This window comes from Aythya marila (genome assembly GCF_965140915.1).
Source record: "Aythya marila genome assembly, chromosome: 4".
In the NCBI taxonomy this organism is placed as follows: domain Eukaryota; kingdom Metazoa; phylum Chordata; class Aves; order Anseriformes; family Anatidae; genus Aythya; species Aythya marila.
Genome location: NC_139045.1, coordinates 5,819,581 through 5,842,178, shown reverse-complemented (window position 1 = coordinate 5,842,178; position 22,598 = coordinate 5,819,581). Strand labels below are relative to the sequence as shown.

The window sequence follows — 22,598 nt, the reverse complement described above, 5'->3', positions numbered from 1 at the left end:
GAGTGGAGGGAAAAGGCTATGGAAAGAGAAGTACTCATTGAAAAACACTTCTTATTTGTTTTTTTCCCCACAGTCTGTCAGATGTATTTCTTACAACAGTTTATTTCTTATAGAGTGCAGTTCTGGAGGGTATACAAATCTGAATGCTGGCGGTCAGTATTTACAGGCTGGCAACCTGGCTAAAGCGAATACTAACATTAGACACCAGAAATTCCAAGAACACTTATCCAAATCTGATGATCCACTTTAAAGCTGTATAGAAAACATTCTAATTCGGTAGTTAGTCAATGAATTTAATTGTGCTTACTGTCTGACCTGAAGATCATTTTGACTTTTTTTTCCCCAAACTGGGCTAAGACAAATGAAGTTTAAAAAAAAAAAAAAAAGAAATGAAAGGAGAACAGTTAAGTGGTCAAACAGTTACAATTACTGAATTAAAACCTTATGATGGAGTAGTGTAATTCCTGTATTTCCTATGAACTCATGAATTTTTTTTTCAGCCCTTTTAACTAACATAAACCACATGAACACCCAGAGGCATTCATTTTATGCGGTAAAATGGATTGAATTTACTAAAATTTTCATAAATTCCAGATTTATATAGGATCAGGCTATAAGTGCCATGGTAATTGCAGTGTAGATAAGACAAGGTAGAAATATAAATTTGACCTTTCCACGTGCAACTAGAATGGCTTATTTAGGATTCAGATCCAGTTGTTTTGAAATGTGGTTGCTTGTTTATTAAAATGTCAATGAGTTAAGAATTGGCCATCAAACCCTTTGCAGTACGGGAAATTCCTTATCAGGATAAGTGTTTTGGAGGGATTCCTAGAGACGTTAACCTCTGCACAGTAAACAGGCATGATGTGTAAAGTTGAGCTAAAAGTAATGCTGTTTGCCCAGCAGCCAGCTGTTCGGAATTGCTTGCCGCAAAGAGGCCAAATGACTCACGTCTGTCTCTTAAACCAACTTTTCCTGTTGCTGAATTATTACTTCAGGCTTTCTCCTCTTAGAGATAGGCAAATCAGCGACAAGCATCCAACTAATATTTATTTGCTTATTTAGAAGCTGTGGTGGTAATTAATGAGACAGTAGATACCAGAAGGTGTCTTTCAGCCTATGCTTCACGTACCTGTCTGTGTTTCACTGCTCCCTCAGTGGCACAGAGCCCCTTAGCTCTTACCTTTTCCAATATTCAGCATAAGGAGCTCAGAGAGGGCGATCTGCTGTGTTCCTGCGTGCACCGTGACTAGGCTGCTACTTAACATCCAAGAGTTGGCTCCCTGGAGGCAAGATCCTGCAGAACAGCTGTGAGGCTGAACGGCAGGGGCTTCTGGCCTTTGTTCTGCCCTCAGCAGGGGCCCTTCTCTGCTTCCTGCTGGGGAAGCAGCTCTCCAGTTTCTGCTAGAGACAGCCTCTCTTAGCCCCCGCTGAGCACTGAATTCAGCAGGAATTAGCAGCTCCCCCTTCTCAGCAAGACAGCAGCTGTCAATCAGGATATTAAGCTTGCAATAGATAAAGATACCACTTGATTCTTGTTTTATTGTCAGGCAGTGATGACTTAATCTGGAGACATTTTGCAGAAAGCAAGCAGCCCCTATCTTGTAAGTCTAGATGTCGCTGAGATTTGATATTATATTGTGTGTAGGCAAACCAGCATTCCTTTTGAGGTTAGAGACCTATTTACGCTATTAAGCAGAGTTTGCTTTTCCCGTTCCTCTATTCTCCCCTGAAAGTTTTATCATCTTTGAGTTCAAGGTTTGTACCACTGTGCTTTTCTTCCTTGGCACGTCTCTTACACAAGGTCTCTGCTGTAAGTGATAGGTGGGTTTAGACAGGTGAGGAGTGGAAGGTAAAGGCAAAAGGGCTGACAGCTTAGGAGTAGTAAGAGAATGGAAAAAGAAAGCAGCAACGGTGAGGACAGGAGAAATGTGATAAAATGAGATGCTGCGTGATGTGAGCAGGTGAGTTGAAGACACAAGGGAAGGTAAAGGGGTAAGGAAAAAAAATCTGAGGAAAGGTGGGTAAAGGGGAGACCATTTGGTGGAAGTGACATTCAGTAACGTGCAGAGGAAGGAGGGAAAGACAGTGGAAGTTAAAATATGAAATGAGTGAGTAGAGTAAACACAGGAGATGTAGTTAGTGCAAATAACCTGCATGTCACATGCTGTATGTAAGGTGCATAGAATAATACAGAAGGTGCATACAAACAATTGTTTCAGTGTGTTTGCTCGTGCTGATGTTGGTTTGGTTCTAATCATCAACAATTTTGATTTTTAGCTTCAGATTGTGCTGTTGTCATGCACAACCTTGGACAGTTTTGTAACCTTTACAACATAAAAATTAGGATGTTCTTTAAAAAAAAAAAAAAAGTGTCTTGTCTTCTATTGCTTTTACTCCTAGGGGCAGTAGTTGGTTGGTTTTGCTTGTTTCCTAACGTTGCTGCTGTTGCTGTTACTAGCGAAACACCTCTGGCCTTCCATATAAGCAGCAGTCAAGTTGTGGGTTATACAAATTTATATAGGATGGTACTTACATGGTTAATGCTGTTTGTGCCTCAAATACAAACCATCCTGCTCTTTCTATCACTGAAGGTAGTAAGCTGCTGTTAACTTATTAGTGAAGCTAATAAGGTCATCCAGTAATTTCGAAGAACAATATTTTCTTAATACATCCAATCAAGGTAATACCAATTTATTGAACTGTTTTTGTTGTTCCTTCAGTGAAAAATTACACAGCAGCGTTCCTGGTCTTGTCAGATATTAGTCTATACTTAAGAACAGGGAAAAAAAAAGTTGAATATATTTGATATTAAGTTAGCTAAACCTGGGGTGGATTCATGAGAGCTTGATAGGGAAGCATGAGGTTTATACACTGCTAAGTAGGGCATGATTACTGCGTAGGTTTTGTATACATACAGATGCATTTCACCGTAAGTATGAGAGTATTAAAAGCATATTTTCTTGCAACTACTTTTTTTTTGGTGCAGATCAGCAACACCATTTGATGCAGAATGTTCTGCCGGTGGTTGAAGTTGGAAAAGAAAAGAACAGTCGAGTGTATTGCTCTTAAGACTGCCAGTTTGTTTACAGCAGAGGTAGCTTACACCACGGACTTGGAATTTTCTCCTTAAAAAGAAGAATTAAATTAAAAGGTTTAAGAAATAGTAATAATTGAAGAGCTAGGTATCTTTCATTTTTATTTTTATTTGATTATCACAGAGCTGTTACGCTTACTTGTAAGGGCATTTGAATGTGAACGTTTTGTAGCTGTTTAGCATAACATTTGGAATACTTCCATTCTTATTTTTTAAACCAAAAATCAACTAATAAGTCTTATATATGTGTAATTTTTCAGTATTAGTTACTTCTGCTTGCCTGCTTGCTTGAACATGTTATTGCAGGTCCCAGTAGTTTATGGGTCTCTCTTTTAAAAAATTTGCTTTCTTTCCTAGAGCATAAGCTGATTAAAAACTAATACCCTTCTCAGTATTTAAAAGAAATGTGCCGTGGAGGGATTATTTATGACTTTGGAACTACTGTGACATGCGCGTTCAATTTTGAGTAACCCCAGCACGCACAAGTTCATGAATTACTTGGTTTGTTAACTTTTACAGTCTTGGTTGTAAGATCCTATGAAATTTAGGCAAATAAGAAGAGAGATGGACACGGTCTTGATATGGAAGTTGCATACCCGAGTCACTTAATTTCCTTCTGATCATATTTGCACAGATGTAAATTTAAAGTAAGGCTGTTACAAATCTGCCTCCCATACTGTGTTTGCTCTGACGCCCACTTTTTGAGCAAGACATTTAGCGTTGCTACTGCCACAGGTTGGAAAGGACTCAGGAGGTTATGCAGTCCCACAGGGGAAGCTTACAAAGTCTTGGAACTGCTGATGAATTCAGAAAACACTGAGTTCTCTTTATAGCATTTTGATGCTAAAGAAGTGAATGTAATGCAGAAAGATGGAGGAGAAAACATGGGAGTGAAGGAGAAGCGACATACGGGGAAAGGGGAGAAAAGGAAGTGGAGGAAGGGTAAATGCCGTGCATCTTCTCACAGTTCTGTCATGACACAGTGCTTGGCATCTTCCTTAAAATCCCATGGTTGTATAAAATTGCCTGCTTTCATTTTAAAACAAAGCCATTTCCTAACCTCTGGGATTCTGGAAAATTAGCTTGGAAAATTTGAATCTCAAGGCTTCAGAATGAGTAAACAGATGAACAGAGCGCACAGTCAGCTAGCTTAAATGTGTAGTAGCTCACCATTTTAGAACTGCCCTAGTGTTTTGGGAGAGGCAGTGATACTTGGTGTTTCTAAAGCATGCTGTTGGCAATGTTACAGTATGAAAAACTTAGCGGTAAGCATGGTTCTAACAAGTACATACTAGTGTGGATAACATTCATTAATTTGAGTATATCTAGAGCCTTCATAATCCCGTATAAAATAGTTTTTGAATAGCATAAATCCTAGATAAGATGTGTAAAATGTTAGCTGTCTGTGTCTGGATTCCTTTTAGTTGAATGCTCAGGTTATTTTAAATAGGCATTTAATAGGGCATTTAGTTTTAAATATACCAACTCACACACAAAAAACCACAACACCAACAAAAACACACATGCACATACACAACTTTTATAAATAGAACTGCTCTGCATTAATTTTCATTTCATTTTACTGACATCTGTTGACCTATATATATCTAAAAACTCCATATAAATATTACTTCTTTATGCCTGAAAGGATAAAACTGTTTTACAAAGCTTGCCTTAATAAAGAGCAGATAGCTTAGTACGATCAGGAGGAAGGTACTCTTATCTAAAAACCAATAAAATGTTCTTGTGGAGTTCAGCTGCCTTTCCTGTCCTTCTTGTTACTGCCCTCTATCTAAATATTTTAAACTATGCTTTGTTGCCTTCTCTTCTCTTACTCTCTTGACTGTAGCTAAAACATCACCACGCTTGATCATAAAAGCCTTTCTATAGTGGAAAAATGATGTACGCTCTGAGGTTATCTTTTCTGGCCTCATCTGTTGACTGAAAGTGCAAGCTATGCATTATCCAGGAGGATAGTTTGTAGACCTTATTTGTGACATTTGGGTTTGATGTTCGTTTTTCTTGTTTGGTTTGTTTTGTTTTCCAGTGAATGCCGAGGGCCCTATTGTACACACGTGTGCATTAGTTAACTTCATGAATGCTGTTAGTTCTCATGGACCTGCCAGGGACATTTGAGCCTGCAAAGTCTGGGCTTTGCAGAATGAAGAGTGACACTTTGTAAGCTGCACAGCACAGACCAGCTATCTACTCATGACAGTAGCTAGACTCTGGGCAATGAGTACTGATTTTTGTCAGCCTATTAGTCTCATCCTTCTCGGAAGTTTAAAAAACAAACACACACAAAAAAACCCACAGCTTTCCTGAAAAGCTGATTACTGTTGTGATGAACTGGAAAAGCAGAGACACAAAGTAACAATGAAAATATCCAAGATCTGATAGGAAAAGTTAAATAAACAGCATGCCAAGACTACCTAATTGCAATTCTCTTCCTTTTAACATGGATTGCTGCCTTTAGGAATGCGTGAAGGTGCTGAAGCAGCATATATACCTGTTACATCTTTTAAAAAGAAAGCACTGACATGCCCTGTTACCAGCAAGTAAAGGCATGCAAGTCTTACGGGGTGTTTCCAAACTTCATAGATCCAGAGTATGTTTTGATAAATATTCACTTGGGACAAAAATACAAGGGGCAAAAAAAAAAAACCCTGCATCAGCACTGGCTGCTGATTCCTTCTGTTGATTAAAACAAAAACAAAAAACACTCTGGGCAGTGGGATGACTTTGTGTGTTCGAAACAGGCATATTGAAGAACAAGTTAATTTATGAAACGTTAATAGTAAAAATAGAGGAAAATGTGTTTTTCTTCCATTGCAACCTGATCTGCAGTACAGTGCTCCCCTTGAATCCTTTAGTTTGTAGCTTATTTTTCCAAGTGAGAATGGAGAGGGAGTTCAGAAATGAAGGTGAGGTGTGTAAAACAGCAATAAATACTCAGTTTTTCAATGAATATTACTAGTTCTTTTTATTCACTCACTCTCTCTTTTGCTTGTCTGTGGTAAAGAAGTTCCTTGGACATTTCCTGGTAGGATTAATGCATTAAAATTCTGATGCAGAATTAAGGGCAGCGTGCAGTTAGAGTCAGATTTTATTTTTATGTTTAAATATTATAACTTGACCCAACTCAGTTAACTTTTGAAATTAAATCAGTGGGAAAACTATTTGAAGAGGAAATCAAGTTAAGCCTATGCAGGAAGTCCAAGCCGAAAAGGCATGAGACAGTGGAGTATTTCTAGTGTACCTCTGTTAACCAGTGTTGAATGTCTACATTATTTTTGCTTAAAGTATAATGCCTATATATAAACATCACACACATACATGTATCCAGTGTGTGGTAAGCAAAAAACAGAATAACAATTTCCATATGTTTATGTTGGGAAGAGCAAATGAGTCAATATTAACCCCAAGCTATCTGATCTTATATCTGATTGAACACAAGGTTTAACCTCTGAACAAGAAAGATAAATGAAATATAATAGAATGGACTTATAATTTTCTGAGAATTAAAAAAGCAACAGATTATGCTCCATCCTTACATAGAGAAGTGCTATAAACCTTATGCTTTACTCACATTTTGTATCAAAAGCTGTTCAGTGCAAAAGTTTTCAGCTCAGCTGCAATCTCCGTTTTGGCTGTACCTTACGATTCTCTTATGTTATCTCCAGAATTAGAGAAAAGGATTCCCAGTGTTATGCCTTGGTGATAAAAGTAGTAAAGTCTATCTTTTTCCTAGTCTGATTTTTATGTAAGAATTTCTACCTGGTTAATTAGAGGAAGTGATTTACACTTTGAGGACTTCGGTCATAGCCATATGGCAAACTGCCACAATGGTTACAAGCAGCAGTCTTTGTAAGTATGAGACAATTTTGTTCTGGGCTAAAATGCTCGTTATTTCTCTAGGTAGCAGGGAAATAACGAGCTAAAATGCTTTCTGGGCACTCTCACAGTGCCTGGAGAAAGTCAAGGAGGAATCGAGGCAGTCCTGTACTGGGTAAACATGGGATGCACCACTAGAGTATGCATGAATAAGCAGTAAAGGAGACCCCACTGCTTAATGCGGTGCAGTGTAGCACCTGACAAAGAAACTAGCTGAGGATCCCCAAAGCAGTATTAGAGACAAAGAAGCTTGGGTTTGGTGCTGTGCTATGGGGCTGTTACCACTTCAAGAGCCAGTTCAGGTGCCATCGCCTTGTATAACTGCATCTTTTTGCTGCAGCTTATGGATGTGCCTCCTGAAACTGCGTGTTTAGTTCTAGTCTGTGGAGATCTCGGGCCCATCTGTCTTCATATCTAATTATAGCTTGATGAGATGTTTTGCAGAACCAAAAAGCGTGTCCCCGCCTGCATGCTGCTTTGGAAAGGCAGCAAGATCAGAAAAACGAAATGGAAAAAAAATACTAAGGTTTGCTGTAGTTTTGCCTTCAATAAAACACCATTTCCAGCTTTGGATGCAGACCTATTTCATGCTTTGTGAGGCTTCAAAAACAGAAACTGACATTTTTCTATGTCCCCATCCAGCAGTTATTGTCTTTACGGATAGCATTTATTGCAGGATTTGGTAAGTTCTTTTAAGTAAGGTTAATACTATTGTGTACTACAACACTATTCTATACTATTCTATTACTATTTCTGGCTAGTAAGAACATTTCTTCATAAATAAATATTAGCTGAGCTGGCATCCTTCCTCTGTTTGAATTCTGCTTTTTCTAGGAGTTGCATGGAAACCACTATACAGTATATTAATCTTACAAGTACTATACTTTAAAAAAAAAAAAAAAAAAAAAAGGGGGGGAGGAAAAAAACCCACAAACATAATGTGAAAGCACGACAAGCATCCCCAAAACAAACAAGCAAACAGCCCCACCTTGTCCCCCAACAGGAACCAAAAATAGTATAGCAGGAGATGATAGCATCACCAAGGTGAAGGATGTAGGAGCTGAGTATTAAGAAACAATTAGAATATGCTGAATTATCATAAGTAACTGCCAGAAGAAAAACAACAACATTGGTTTCAGAAAAACTTGTTTCGATTAGTTACTGAGCCTTTTGGCTGTACTACGATCAAGTCTAGCTAAGCAATATAGCAATAAATATGCTCTATGCACTGTGTTTCAGTGAAAAGTAGGTTTTTGTATTATCATTTGAATTGGTTAGCTGAGGTTTGTGGAAAACCTCATTAAAATAACGTGCTAAAATGAGAACTATGTAACATTCTGCTACGTGTGATGGAATGTATGCATGATGTGTTTATATCTGTGTTTTGGTAGCTGTATGTTATGTCGTGCTGTGTTACAACTTCAAAGCTGAATCAGGATAAGGCCTTAGAGATGATCCTGGGATTTTGCTTGTTTGAGGAAACTTGAGTGGCTTTTCAAATTTAACTTGAGAAATAAGGAAGTATTATTTGAAGGCTGAAGGATTATATGAACTTGAACACTGACAAAAGGTAATGTAAAAATAGAGGAGTGTTTGCTGAAAAATTACATTTTTGTGTGCCAAAATGAAAGACCTGTACGTGCCATAGACACTTTAACACTCTGTTTGACAAGGGCTGAATTAAGGGTAATGCTGGATTTGTGAATTCAAATAAAGTATTTTTGTTTTGACAATTAATCACAAATGAGAATAAATCTTTCTGGGACTGTGTGGCAGTATGTCAGTTGAGTTCTTGCAAAGGGAACAAAACACTTTACAGTGGCCTTTGTTGTAGGAAAAGGTCACGTTGCTCAAGGTTTCGCCTTGTCAGGCTAAACTGTCAAGATACCTTCTTTCTTATTATTCTTGAAGGCAGCGATTAGCATTATTTACCATTGCAGGGCTTGAGAAATACACACGGAGTTGTAGTGTTTTTAGACATAGAAGTTTTAGTTGGATTTATTGCATGTTTGCCAAAATGAAGGACTGGTGTGCCCATGCTAACCTTCTCGACAGGCCACGTCACAGCTGGCTGGCTGGCTGGAATTCCAGCTACCACGTTCGAAATACAGAGCTAGACAAAAGGCCTATTGATTGCAGCTTGGTTTTCTGTCTTTCAAGGGAATGTATTCTACTTTGTAAGAATTTGTAGAGGAAGGATGAAGCCTTGTTTGTTGGTAACCATGAAGAGTTAATTTTCAGGGAGTTTTTAAAGGCTGTAGGCTGCTATTCTTTAACCTATTTCGTATTAACTTATTGCTTAAGAGGTCATCTAACTGAAGACTAAGCAATGGATCTGTTGCTGCTGGAGCCTGTTAGCATTTCAGGTTTTGACTTCAGTGACACCAGGACCTAATTGCTGACTTCGCATGGCATGAAAATTTGGTGGTGTTTTTCAGGAGGTACACTTGATACCGATGAATCCAGGCCTCTCAGGAAAACCTTGGGGTCAGGGAATAAGAACAGAGCAGCTGGATAAGGCAATTAAGAGCTTTTGTGTGCCTGGATTTTTGTGCTGTTTGTTGCTTGGCAGGTGTGGTCTGTCCTTCAGTCTCAGCAGCAAAATGGTTCAGAACATTTCTGCTAATGTGTGTTGAGACGCAGGAACTGGAAACAAAATTGTCTCCCCGGTCTCTCTGGCAATTAAGAAGATTTAAAGTTGCAAGCAGCTATAAGACAGTGTTATACAAAAGTTACCAAGGGAAAAAAGCATTTACAATGAACCCCATTACTTTAATTGCAGAGTTAACTTGAGCTCAGGGCGAGTTGAATTCTGAAAGCTTCCCACCGAGCGGACTTGCATCTTTGTATCAGGAATGAGCTTAAGTACTTTCATTGCTTATTTTCACCAAATAGAAGGAAAGAAAAACTGAATGTCAAAGTTAGTTGCGGTGGGGTTTTATTTATTTATTTTTATTATTTATGTATTTATTTATTTTTAAGATAAAGCTTGTAAGAACCAACCGTTGTTAAAACAAGCCTAATGGAAATGAAGCCACCTAGGCTTGTAAGGCAAACTTTGCTGTCTTCAAAGCCCTTTGGGAGGACAAGAGCTGACCTTTTTATCTTTGTGCTGTGTTTCGAAGGAAGGGACTGTGCTTTGAGGTTCAAAGGAAAAGCCCGTGCTGAAGTCTGTCAAACAGAATACTCTGATACTTTTACCATGCTCTTGGAAAACCTACTTTTCTCTTCTTAGCTGAACTTGAAATTGGATTCAGTATTGATCAGAAGTTATGTCCCTGCTAGCATTCTTCACCTTGGAAGGCTGGCCTGCCCTAAATGAAGAGCTGTCATGCCAACACTGGTTTGTGTCCACACTGAGCTGTTGGGGCAGCTCACTTTTACCAGCATGAGATGCAGTCCCACCTCTTGCTGCTGACTAGACAGTTTCATTACAACTAAGGAACTGCATTTTGGACTTTATCAAGCATATTTGAAAGAAATTAATATTTTTTCCGCTTCTGGTTGTGTTACAGATGCTATGAAAAGCTGTGCAGGAGTGGTCATTTTAAGAAGCACCTTGTTGCACAGATAGTCGTTTCAATAAACTGGGCTGCTTAATGTGAAAGTTAACAGGAGAAAGAGTGAGACTTCTTGAAACAAGATGCTTAAGGATAGTGTAGGGATTTATTTTGGCAACAACTACTGTGAATGGGTTTGAGCTCTCTTTCTGGGCATGATTGACAGGTTGGGAATATCACCATGCTGGAGCTTAGGCTCATTTGATTATTTCGTATGTACACTTCTTCCAGTTTACACAGGTCTGTTCCTAAGGATACATTAACAGCAAGAGCTGGAAGGTTTTAACTGTGCTCAACATGTTAAGAAAGTTCTATCTAATATTTTTAAATTTAGCTCAAAATGGATTTTTTTTTGGAAGCCCGAGTATTTATTTCTTAGTGTCCATCATACATTTCAGATTTCCAATGTTTAGCTGTTACCCATTTAAAATTATCAATGTTGAGAACTGTTTATCACTGTTTAAGTATTTGCTCTGTCATCCCCAGGAAAGATGTCTAGCGACCGGGCTCTGAGGAAACAGCAGCAATTGAATAATTTGGTAGCAGCAGTGACAAAGCTTGCTAAGCCTGGAGATGTGATTGTGGATTTTTGCAGTGGAGGGGTAAGGTGTATTTTCTTTACATTTCATTTGGCTTTCATCTTCAGATTTGTAGATAGATGCTGCCATGTCTCCTGTGAAGAAAGGCTGAGAGAGCTGGGGCTGTTCAGCCTAAAGAAGAGAAAACTTTGGAGTGACCTCATTGCAATTTTTCAATACCTAAAAGGGGCTTGTAAAAAAAAAAAAAAAAAAAAAAAAAAAAAAAAAAAGAGCGACTTTTTGCTCAGTCAGATAATGACAGGAGAAGAGGGAATAGCTTTAAACTAAAAGAGGGAAGATTTAGATTAGATGTTAGGAAGAAATTCTTCACTCAGAGGGTGGTGAGGCACTGGAACAGGTCTCCCAGAGAGGCTGTGGATGCCCCATCCCTGGAAGTGTTCAAGACCAGGTTTGACAAGACCCTGGGCAACCTGGCCTAGTGCATGGCATGCCTGCCCATGGCAGGGGGGTTGGAACTGGATGGTCTTTGAGGTCCCTTCCAACCTGACCCATTCTATGGTATGATTCTGTGATAAAGCAAAGCAAAAATACATATGCTGAAATTCTAACTGCTTTCAAAGGTTCTGTCAATGGTTAGGGAATAATCAATGTGAAATGAGTCAACAACAGGGGACACTGACAAGATTGTGTTGTTTGCTTTGGTTTTCACAGGGGCATGTCGGAATTGTTCTTGCTTACATGCTGCCATCGTGTCAGGTAAGCTCTAAATGAAGAGTATAAATGGTATGAGCTTTTTGTCTCTGATAATTACCTTAAAAAGATGTGCATCTGGGGAAGATAAACATGAAGACAAGACTGTTACTTTTGGGGAGAACTTATGCTCTAGAGAGAGATGTTTCATTAGTACCTGTAAAGGTATTTATCACGTTATTATTAGTGGGGGGGAAAAGGGTAGAAGTCATCCCTGGAAAGGAAAGTTTAGAAAAATTTCCTCCTATGATAAATGAAAGGGGGGAAAAAAAAAAGAAATGTAACTTTAGAGCACAAACATTGACCTGTGTATGCTTTGATTCAGCAAAGTAAGCAATTACAGTGCTAAAGTGCATAGATGATTTTACTGCTTTCTAACAAAGCATTTAAGCTTATGTTGTAAAGTGTGTATAGACATGAAGCCCTTGTTATGTGAAGAAGGTCTGCCAGTACCTCTGCCATATTTTACCCCAAGTGAGGAAACATACAGGCATAATGAGATAGCATTTTTTGCTGTTAGAAATCTTAGAGGTTATTGCTATACTTGTACACATACACTTTGCTCTGTCTGCAGCCAGTTGTGCCCAATTAAGAAATAAATTGGCAGAGGTAAACTTTTTTAGAAGAAAGGTTTCATATGTGAATACCAATTACAATATTTTCCTATTTCCAACATTGAACAATATGAGTATCTTTTTTTTCTTTTTTTTTTCACTCTGTTCCTAATTATGTTCTTAATTATATCACGTTGCTTTGGGAAATGACTGGGTGAGATGGAGCCAATGAAAGGAGTGAGAGACTGGCTCCTTCTATAGGTGTGCTGCTGGGTATGCTTCTGGGCTTGGCTTGGGCAGGACATCCATTTACAGACTAAGGCCATGAACCAGCAGAAAGAGTAAGGGAGTAACCTCCTCTAACAGGAGGAGAGCAAGAACTCTGGAAACATGGGGTCTCACTCAGTGTTTCGAGTTGGCTGGCAGCAAGCATCCTCGTGAAAGGACACAGAGGACAGGGAGAGTTACTTATATTATGTCTCGTTATTCTCTTCTCTGTCTCATCTAGTTACTTTAACTTATCTTTGTTTAAAAATTTAATTTTCTAGGTTATTTTAACCCTTAAAATACAACCTTTTGAGTCAAAAGATTTGGATTACTGTTGGAGTGCAGTGCAAAATTGTTTGGAAACATTTGCCTCAGAGGTCATGATCTGTCATGATGGGTGTCTACCATCCTTGTAAGCTCTACCTTAATTCTTGTCACTGATTAGGAGAAAAATGGTTCTTCGTTTTCATAACAAACTGGATGCAGAAGTCAAGAAACTGAGCTATCCGGTCTCACTGATGTGACCCAGACTTCCATCAAATATAATTGTGCAAAAAATATATATATTTTACAGCAGAGGTTTGAAATGTGCAAATTTTTAGTGTAATCACAGATGTGTGAGGTGCTTGCCTGAGAAAAGGGAAGTTCTAGACCTAATACAACAAATGAATAAATAAATACATTTGCCAGCTGATTGGTACTGGCAAGTTTTTAATGCCTTTCATTGTTGTTTTGTCATCTGCTAATCATTCTGTAGGTCTTATAAGTAACTTGTAGAGAACTTATAAGTAACTTAAAGAGTAACTTATAAGTAACTTGAGAAAACTTCTCTAAAGTTTTGTGCATGCTGGTAACGTTTGACTTTTATTTTTCAGTATTATTTTGCTTTACTCTGTCTTGTGTATGAAATCTAGGTGGTGCTCATAGAAAATAAGGAGTTATCTCTGATCCGTGCTAAAGACAGAAGTGATGAACTAGGTTTAAACAACATCTCATTCATTCAAGCAAATCTGGACTATTTTAATGGGTCTTTTAACATTGGGGTAAGTGTTTGTAACTTTTCAAGTTCAGAATTTTAATTTCTATGTCTGGTTAACTATTTTCTACAACTACTTAACTAAAATATCTGAGAAAAGGAAATTTTATGCTTATACAGCTTATTCTGATGCTACATGAAGCACCCTTGTTATATTAACCAATATTAGGTTGGTTTTGTGTTTATTATTTATTTATATGAGTCAATAAGGAAGCAGTATCTATTCTAATCAAATATGACAATATGGGTGCTGCTTGGCCGTTCTGAAGACAAATAGTGTGGTAGATTCTTGATTTAATGATATTATTTTAAGATTAGTTATTCACTGATGGAGGTATGCTGGGGAAGGTTTTGAAGACAGGAAGAAAAAGGCAGCTTGTGCTCAAAGTAAGCCTGGGTACAGGAAAGTGAGATCAGAGGTGTAGGTAGGTGACAGTAAAGGCATTTGCAGATAAAGCAAGCAACTCAAGACTTCACAACGCAAAACTGAGAAGGAACTTTAATGACAGGGAGAATGTTACACTAATGATCTGCGTGTGTATTCTTTGTGAAGGGTGTACTCGAGCTGTATTTTTAAAGGCAGAGTGAGATCTCAATTTTGTAGGACTCGTACTGAGCACTCCTGTTGCAGTCAGCGGGTGCTGGTCTGACTTTTGGTGACTGTAAATGAGCAGACCAAAGCAGGAATCACTTTTATAGGAACAAAGTAAATGATTTGAATACTGATTGAAAGTATCCTGAACTCTGCAGCCCTAGTGAAGAGTAAGGTACAAATAATCTCTTTTAATGCTGTAAAGATTGCTCTCTTCTGGTTTGATTTTATGTTAAAAGCATCTGAACTTTTACAGGAAGTTCCTAACTTTCAATGCAAGTCTGACTATTCCCTAAAGCATCCATCCAAGTGCCCGTTTGTCTGTAGCTTAGGGTGCTTAATGCTGAAGCTTTATGGCACATATTCTCCAGTTCTGTTTAACTATTTGGCTTGTTTAATAAGGGAATTGAAGCATAGAGCAGGAGAAAGAGGAGAGAATAAATTGTTTTATTTATTATTATCCTTCTAACTGTAAATTTCCGGTTCTCTAGCTTTATTTTCTGTGTTTTTTAAATCTCATTGGATGAACCAGAGATCTATTGCAAAAAATCAGAATCTCCAGAATAATTTAGTGAATACTGCGTGTGAGATGTGTCGTAGTTTGTTAGTGAAGTTAGTCTCCAGTGTTGCGGTCATGGGAGTTTTTCTTAATTTTTTTGGTCTGTTTTTAAGGTTAATACTAAGTTAAATATTTCATTGGAGTTTTTGTTTAATAAAATGGTGTTATATTCTCCCTTAAGTCTCATGACAAGTAAAATGCTAAAGTACATGTCTGGAAAAAATCACTTGCAAACTCTTCATTTCCAGGTCTGTGATTTCAGTTTGTTCGGCTTGATTCTGTACACTATTCCAGAGACAAACCTGGAGCTTTCCTTTTTTGGGAGACCTGTATCAATCTCATCTCAGAATTAGTTTGTTCCATATAACGATTCCCTCTCCAGGATGAACTCCTGTTTCCTCTGCAGCCACACGTAGGCCAGGAGCTAGCTGTTTAACTTAACAGTAGTGCAAGTGCTTGATGGTACATTGGAAGGTAAATAATGTAAAGTTTAGCTACCTTTGTATCGTTAGGTCATAAACGCTGGTCTGATACAAAAATCGCAATATGATGATGCACAGATGTGTACAGAGTTTGGTGATGCATCATTTCTAAACCCATCTTCTGTGGCTCGTAAAGCTATTCACTCGTTGCAAGACTGTGCCATTCTCAATGAAATAGTACAGCGTAAATGTGAGGGGGAACATGACAAATTCACTGGCTACGGTACGTGAAATTTAAAGAGATCTAGAAAAATGAACCTGACAAGTCTTCATCTCTCTAGTTTTGGTATTAATTTAAAACAAGTTTATATGCATTTTTAGTTACTATGAAATAAAAAACTGCACTACTTGGCTGTTTTCTTAAGTGCTATCTGAGAGGAGTTCAAAAGCAGGTTAAGTAGAATGTGTCAACCAGTTCCTTTTTTATTCCGCCAAAAGGCCAGAGGACTAATACAGGTCAATGGTCTCGTACTCAATTAGCTTTGTGGCTTTCCTCAGGGGACACTTTGTTTTCCTTCGTCTACAGATGTGTGAATTTGTGAATGAAATGCATTAACTGCGTTTGTCCTTGCTTTTTATTTCATTTCAGATAGTGAGCTTGACATATAGGATATCCTGAGAAAACCTTGCCTTCAATTTTATTTGTTGATTTTTCTCTTAACTACATTGACTTTGAGGAACACAAAGAATAAATCAAATGGCTTACAGTTCATACAGGCTCAACAAAGCTACTGTTTTTTTGTTTGTTCATTTACTTGTGCTTTATCCAGTACTTTAAGGTTTAAGGTATCTTTTCCAAACATGCAAGCAAAGCAGTTTTTAGTTTCTGCTTGGATAAAAAGGGAAGTAACTATAATTATATTCCACGATAATCTCATATTTTTCTGGTCTTAAACTAGTTTTATTTTTGTTGTTAAATTCGTAAAGACAGAAAAATTGCATTGTGAAATTACTACATATATTAGTTTTTAATGTTCTGCTTGAGACAGGAGTATTTGTTACCATCTGTATGCAGTTATAGTTCAGCTGCTGATTAATGGTCTGCTCAGCTGAGCTTACATCAAGCAGTCTGCAAACAAAAAAGTCTTTGTTTTAATCCACATCTGAGAGCAAAGTTTTTATCTCCCAATTGCTGTACCTTGAAAAACAGCTTTGAACCTTGAAATGTGAACTTTGCAGCTTTAAACCTTTTTCGTAAATTTACACTGAACCAAAAGCATAGAAAACAATGCAGTTTTACAAATCTGAACTGCTGCATAAAGCAGCAGGCACAATATTCAATTAGGGGTAAGGCAGACTGTGTTTCTCCTCCAGGGCTGAGAGGCTGTAGAAGCATGTTGCAGGAGGCGCGTTCTTGATTTTTGTTTGATGTTTGGGATTTTCTGGTATCTAATAAGGTACAAATGGGAACGAGAGGGGGTTTTTGTATTTCTAAATCCTTTTGGCTTGAACAAAAACTTTTGACTAATCACCATGGTAGCTTGTCTTTTAAAATTTTTCTGTAGCTTCATTTACAGTTGAGTTGATAGGACAATGCAGTGCACCTACGCACCTATCTTTTGAGTACTTTTGGTGAGTGACCCTTGTTCAGTGCTGATGACTCCCTTCTTAAGTGGAGTTAGGTCATAAAGTTTCCTCAGCATAGACATGAAAGAGAAAAATGCAAAGCCAAGGATTTAAGGACCAGGCCCTTGGCATAACAGCTTCATTGTTAAACTCTCTGCAAGGATTTAATTCAATCAATCAAAAATACTACAACAGGATTGTATGTAGAATATTGCTGTAAAGAATGTGCTTGTTTCTTTGTTTTCTGTTTTTAACATTGTAGGTGGCTCTGCATGCATGTGGAGTGGCAACAGACATGGTGATTGAACATTGCATCAAGGCGCGGGCAGCCTTTGTCATCTCCCCGTGCTGTTATGGCTTCATTCAGAACACTGTGAAGTGTAAATATCCACGAAGGTAAACTAAGACTAACAAGATAAACTTTAAAATAGCAATTCAAGTGAAAAAAGAAAGTGATAGAAGAGTACATAATTAATCAACTCAAGGTCAAGATTGTTGCACGTGTCCAGGTTCAATTGATTCATACTTACAGTGCAACCATCTCCTCCTTTTTCTCTTTGCAAATCCGTCTTGAAAGGGAGACAGATGGGTTATTCCTGGGTTATTTTTTCTGGATTTATCCAGGAAAAAAAATCACAGCAGTTCAAAAAAGACTCTATACCTTCAACACAGTAGATACAGTATGTGGTAATCTATGTAATATGCAGACCTCTTACCTTGAAATCACAAAGTTAATAGAAAACTCATGAAAAGTAATGTAAGAAGGGGAATTGACATTTTAATGTTGGAGAAAGATGTAAGCAATCGGTTTAAAGAAATGGGTCTGCTTTTATGCCACAGTTTACTGCTTGTGAAGCTGTTCTGATTTATTCCCAAGTAGACGAGCTCTCCTGTTTTTTGGATCCTAGTTTTAATACTTTTTCAGTGGACTGTGTAGGTATTTTGTTTCTCCAAATCTGCCACGTTGGAAATGCTTCTTTGTCTTAGGCTTAAGAATTTTTTAATGCCTTTGATACAAATAAAATGTGAAAGTTTGGCAAAAAGTAGCAGAAGATATGAGGCTAGCAGCTTTCTAAGGTAGAACTAGGTGGGGGAGAGGTTTTATTTTGTTTCATTTTATTTTCATAAAGCTGAACTTTGCCTTTTGGATGTCCAAGATGAATCAGATTTAATTATACTAGAAATTAAAGCATTGACTCAGCTATATATTTGCTAGAGTAGGAAGCTGAAACGTGCTGTCGTAAAAAGAATCAACAGATCTTAAAAACAAATAAATAAATAAATATGTTTCCATGGTAAATATTTTCCCTATCTTTCTCTGTTATTGAGGTGTGCTGTTACAGAAGTGCTTGGAGAGTAAATACTTAAAACTTAGTCAGTTTGCTAAACTTTGCATTTTACAGTCCTTTCTTAGTCAGTTTGATTCTTCCATCTCTTTAGAAGTGTCCCTTTTGTTTTCTCCTCTGACAGAGTAAAACATAGAAGTATTTTTAAGGAAGAGTCAATAAGATTTTAGGCTTTCTAAAGTTAACAGACATATAACTTTTCTCTGTTATTTTGTTGTAGGATCGACTAGATGCTGTTAACTTTTGCCAAGTTATATTTTAAATCATGAAGTCCAGAAATTCACACTACGTTAGGAATCTTTTGTTGCTGTAGATGCTGAAAAAATGTAAATTGTTGAGGTTTTGTGTTTGCTAAAATTATAAATCTGAGAGTGTAAGCCAATGTAGGAGTTGATGTGGTTCATAACATTGACCTTGGCTCAAGCTATATTTTAGGGTTTACTTCTTTTCCCTTAATTTTTAAGATTATGAAACGTGATAGACCTCCCATATCCCTATACTGCCCATATTCCCTATTCAGTTCCATCCTAGAAACACCTTACTCTTGTGATGCACAGAAAATGTGTGCCTCTAGAGGTTGTGTACCTGTAATACAAAGTATGTGAAAATGTGGAAAACCCAGTAAATCTGCATTAGCATTTTTGATAATTTAAAGAGTGGATCTGTATGAATAATTTAATAGAAGAATAAAAGACATCAAACGTACTTTTCCTTTATTAGTGAACAAACTGTCATGGTTTCTGTTTTTTTGAGTGCCTTTCTGTATTCTATGGATACTGCTGTTTTGCATAAAATGTGGTCAGGTATGTAAGAATTGCTTCTATTTTCCATCTTGGCTTTTTTAGATGTTCATTGAATTGGTCTTTTTTTTTTCTTTTCAGTAATCAGTTCAAAGAAATTTTATCCTACAAGGTATGTAAGCTAAACAGCTGTGGATAGTGGATGGAGGGGGTTTGGGGCTGTTCCATGCATTTCACTGAGTCTTATCAAATGAAATATAAGTGCTTATCTTTTAATTGTGAGGGGGTGCATGTGTTATGTGATCTGTTCATTAGTAATACAGACACAGTTGTGTTGTGTTCTCTCCACCAACCATTTTTTAAGGCTTTTTTTTTTTCCTTCCATAAAGTTTCATGGTATCTCCCCCCAGTTAATTCTTTTTCATCATAAGGTATAAAAGAGCCATTCCTAAGATATACCTGTTTCAACACTTAACAATTACAGGATACCAATTTATGTCTTAAATACTAATGCTCATACTGTAGAAATTTACTATCATTTTTTTAGGCAAAATGCTTACTTTTATAGATGGTATTTTATGACAAACTCAGATTTCCCCCTCTAATTTATGTCTAGAAGATTGGACATAATGAGTAGGAAGAACAAATACTCTTCATCAAGAATTCTGTACAGTGTTGTTTTAAAAACTTTTATTCAAAATTGTTTTAGAAGTATTCAAATGTGTTTCGATCTGGAGTCTGTGTGGAGATTGCTTGAGGGAAAAGTGGGAGAATGAAGCAATGAGGTGTGCAGATCGGACAGAATGAAGGTAACTGGGGCGTGGAAAAGGACAAGAGCAGAGAAGTGGTCAGGTGACAACTGGTACCAATTCATTAAGCTGTGTCTGGTGTGTTTAAACTTGTTAGTGATGAGCAGCCAGAATTTTGATGGTTAGGTGCGCTCAGTGTGGCACGGAAAGAGAGTATCTGCAATTAAGAAAAGAAAGGATGTATGGAAACTTTGCTAAGGTTACATGTCAAATCCTAGATAATTGTCTCAGTGTTTTTAATCCAGAAAAGCCTATGAATTCTGGAGATGCAGAATAATCCTCTATTCCTGAAATATGTGAGAAGGATGTTATTTCTAATTGCCAAATGTAATGGTGACAGTGTGCCTACTGATGATGCTGTATTTAGCAGGAAAATGGAGGTTGTCTTTTTAAATCCTCTAATTGGAGGTCATTTAAAAACATTAGAAAACTTCTCACTAGGGAGTTTCAGTTATTATAATCTTATCTTCATGACAGCTTGGTTTATGTACACTTCACTAATTTACATGGAAATAAATTTGTGTAGATTGAGATGATAAAAGTGGCATAGTGGATTTGGACCTGGAATGAGATTTTCCACTGATCAACATTCCTTCCATGTGCTTACATGTTCCTAACACATAATCACCAAGCACTCAGGTTTGAGTTTAGAAAAAGTTCATTTGCCAACGTGTTATTAAAAGTAGACCTGTGGACGTTACAGAGGGACAGGGTGACATAAAAAAAAAAATCAAGGAAGTCTTGGTTAGGATGGTGTGTGTAATCTTATTGGAGCTCTGACTTTTTCTTTTTTTTCTTTTAATCCATGGACATGTAGGTCCCAGGGATTATCACCACTTTAGAAGTTCCAGTGTCTTACTGTTCGTGTAGCAGAAGCACACAGGGGCCAATGGCAATACTTAATAACATAGTAGTCTATACAAATGATCTAGGCTCGATGGTGCCTCAGGTAATCCTAGATATAAATAACTTTCTGTTATACAGCTAGCTATATGCATTTTTTATATTTCATATTAATAAACTGTTAAAGGTTACTGGCTAGTCGCCAAAGCTGCCATGTGTTAGCCAGACATCGTCTGTGTCACCCCCATCCAGTTCCCATTTTAAATTCATTTCTCTTATCTTCCATTTTAGTGAGATCTAAAAAGACATCCAGAAGTCTGGCAATTCCAAAACTTTTTGTGATGAGAACATCGTGCTGTAATTCATTAGTTTATAGCTATAAAGAATAAGGTGACGGTAGCTGTAGATGCCTACTGTGATACGTTTTGAGACTCTGTTTTTCAAGACATTGTCCATGTAGGAAATTTGGAAAGTAAGAAGGAATTACTTTGGACATCCAGCTCTGAAAACTTACCGGGCATTTCTGTGGGTGTTCTAAAGGCAAAATAACTGCTTATACGTGCCCAACATTTATGCAGTTTATAATTATTGTCCTTGTTACTTTAAAACTACTTTTATCTTCATTTCTGCCAACAGGGAGTGTGACAATTTACTGGTTATATCATGGGAAAAAGAGATGGTTATGTCTTAGGCTCTAGTTTAGTTTGAAGGTTCATCTCTTGTAGGAAGCCAAGGCACTAGGGCCAGTTCAGATTTCCAGGTTGTGCGGCAAGTCTTACCTGGGCTCTGGTCTAGCTGAATGAGCTGAGATCCTGTTGTTGCAAAGAGCCAGGCTGTGCCGAGTGCCTAAAGACTGGTGAAGGGTTCTGGGCTATCTCTGACCTTCTTTCTCTCCTGTGAAACCCTTCTTTTTTTTTCTCAAGCTGCTTACCCCTAAGAACAGCCATGTTGCCTGTGGCATTACTACTCAATTCCCCAGTAGTTATATCTGGGTTAAAGGTTTTCAGCTCTTTTGTACTACCGAAATAGCCGTATTTAAACTGCACTGACTGATACAACATGTTGAGTCCTAAATATGTTATAGCATGTTCTCATTTTGCTTGCAAATTTGTTATGGAGCTGTGAGCTGAAAACCCTCATGTGAGTTATCTGTAGTAGGAAACAGACATCTCTGCCTCAGGATATTGTGTGTTTATTTAAATAACTAAAATTTGAGTTTAAAGTAGCAATAATGTCTTACTGTATTGTATTTGAAAATCTGCAAGTGAACTGTTTTGTGGTCAGGTGTCTGCAATTACATGAATTGGATGGAGTGCACTGTGGAGAGAGTTACCATCTTGATTTAATATGAAGATGGGATTTCATTCAGGTTTTTTTGTGTGTGTGAAATGAAGACTTTTGGATGTTTATGTTCCCCTTACTAAAAAGCTGAAGTATCCTTACTTCAGGATACTGAAGGAAGCTGAAGTATCCTTAGGTGAAGTCTCTCTCTCCATCTGTTACAGCAACCACGCCCTTAAAATCATCTTTTTGTATAAGTCAGGAATCAAAAAAAACATTTTCCTTTTGATGCAAGACACATGTTCATTTTCAGAAATGTAGCTGTGGAAGCTTTGTGTAGCAAAAAAAAAAAAAAATAGCTTCTGTTGTTGTCTGTTTCTGTTTTCTCCCCATCCCAGCATAGGAGACATGATAGGAACATGATAGGAGACTTGGGAATGTTGTGCAGTTCTTAACTGGTTCTGATTTACTCTGTCCTATACTTAATACTGCAGCTGTCCCAAATAGCACAGCTGTCAGCAGAGCATTAATTTCAGTGCTATACCTTCAAGGCTTTTTCTGTCACCATCTGGTTAGCTCACCTTCCTTAGCTAGGTTGATCTCTGAGAAACTGTTCTGCTAGCACAGCTGGCATTTCTTTTGAAGGCTGTTGAGGTTAGGGTTCTGGCCCCATCCAAGCAGAC

General features: G+C 37.6%; 1 protein-coding gene across 1 annotated transcript in view; it reads left to right on the top strand.

Moving 5' to 3' along the window:
• Positions 1-22,598, top strand: part of GSTCD (glutathione S-transferase C-terminal domain containing) — a 69,885-nt gene that overhangs the window by 43,237 nt on the left and 4,050 nt on the right. The window contains exons 7-11 of the mRNA XM_082758647.1: positions 11,038-11,153; positions 11,802-11,846; positions 13,576-13,704; positions 17,159-17,292; positions 19,124-19,154. Coding sequence (XP_082614773.1) covers positions 11,038-11,153; positions 11,802-11,846; positions 13,576-13,704; positions 17,159-17,292; positions 19,124-19,154 — 455 coding nt within the window. The remainder of the gene's footprint in view (positions 1-11,037; positions 11,154-11,801; positions 11,847-13,575; positions 13,705-17,158; positions 17,293-19,123; positions 19,155-22,598) is intronic.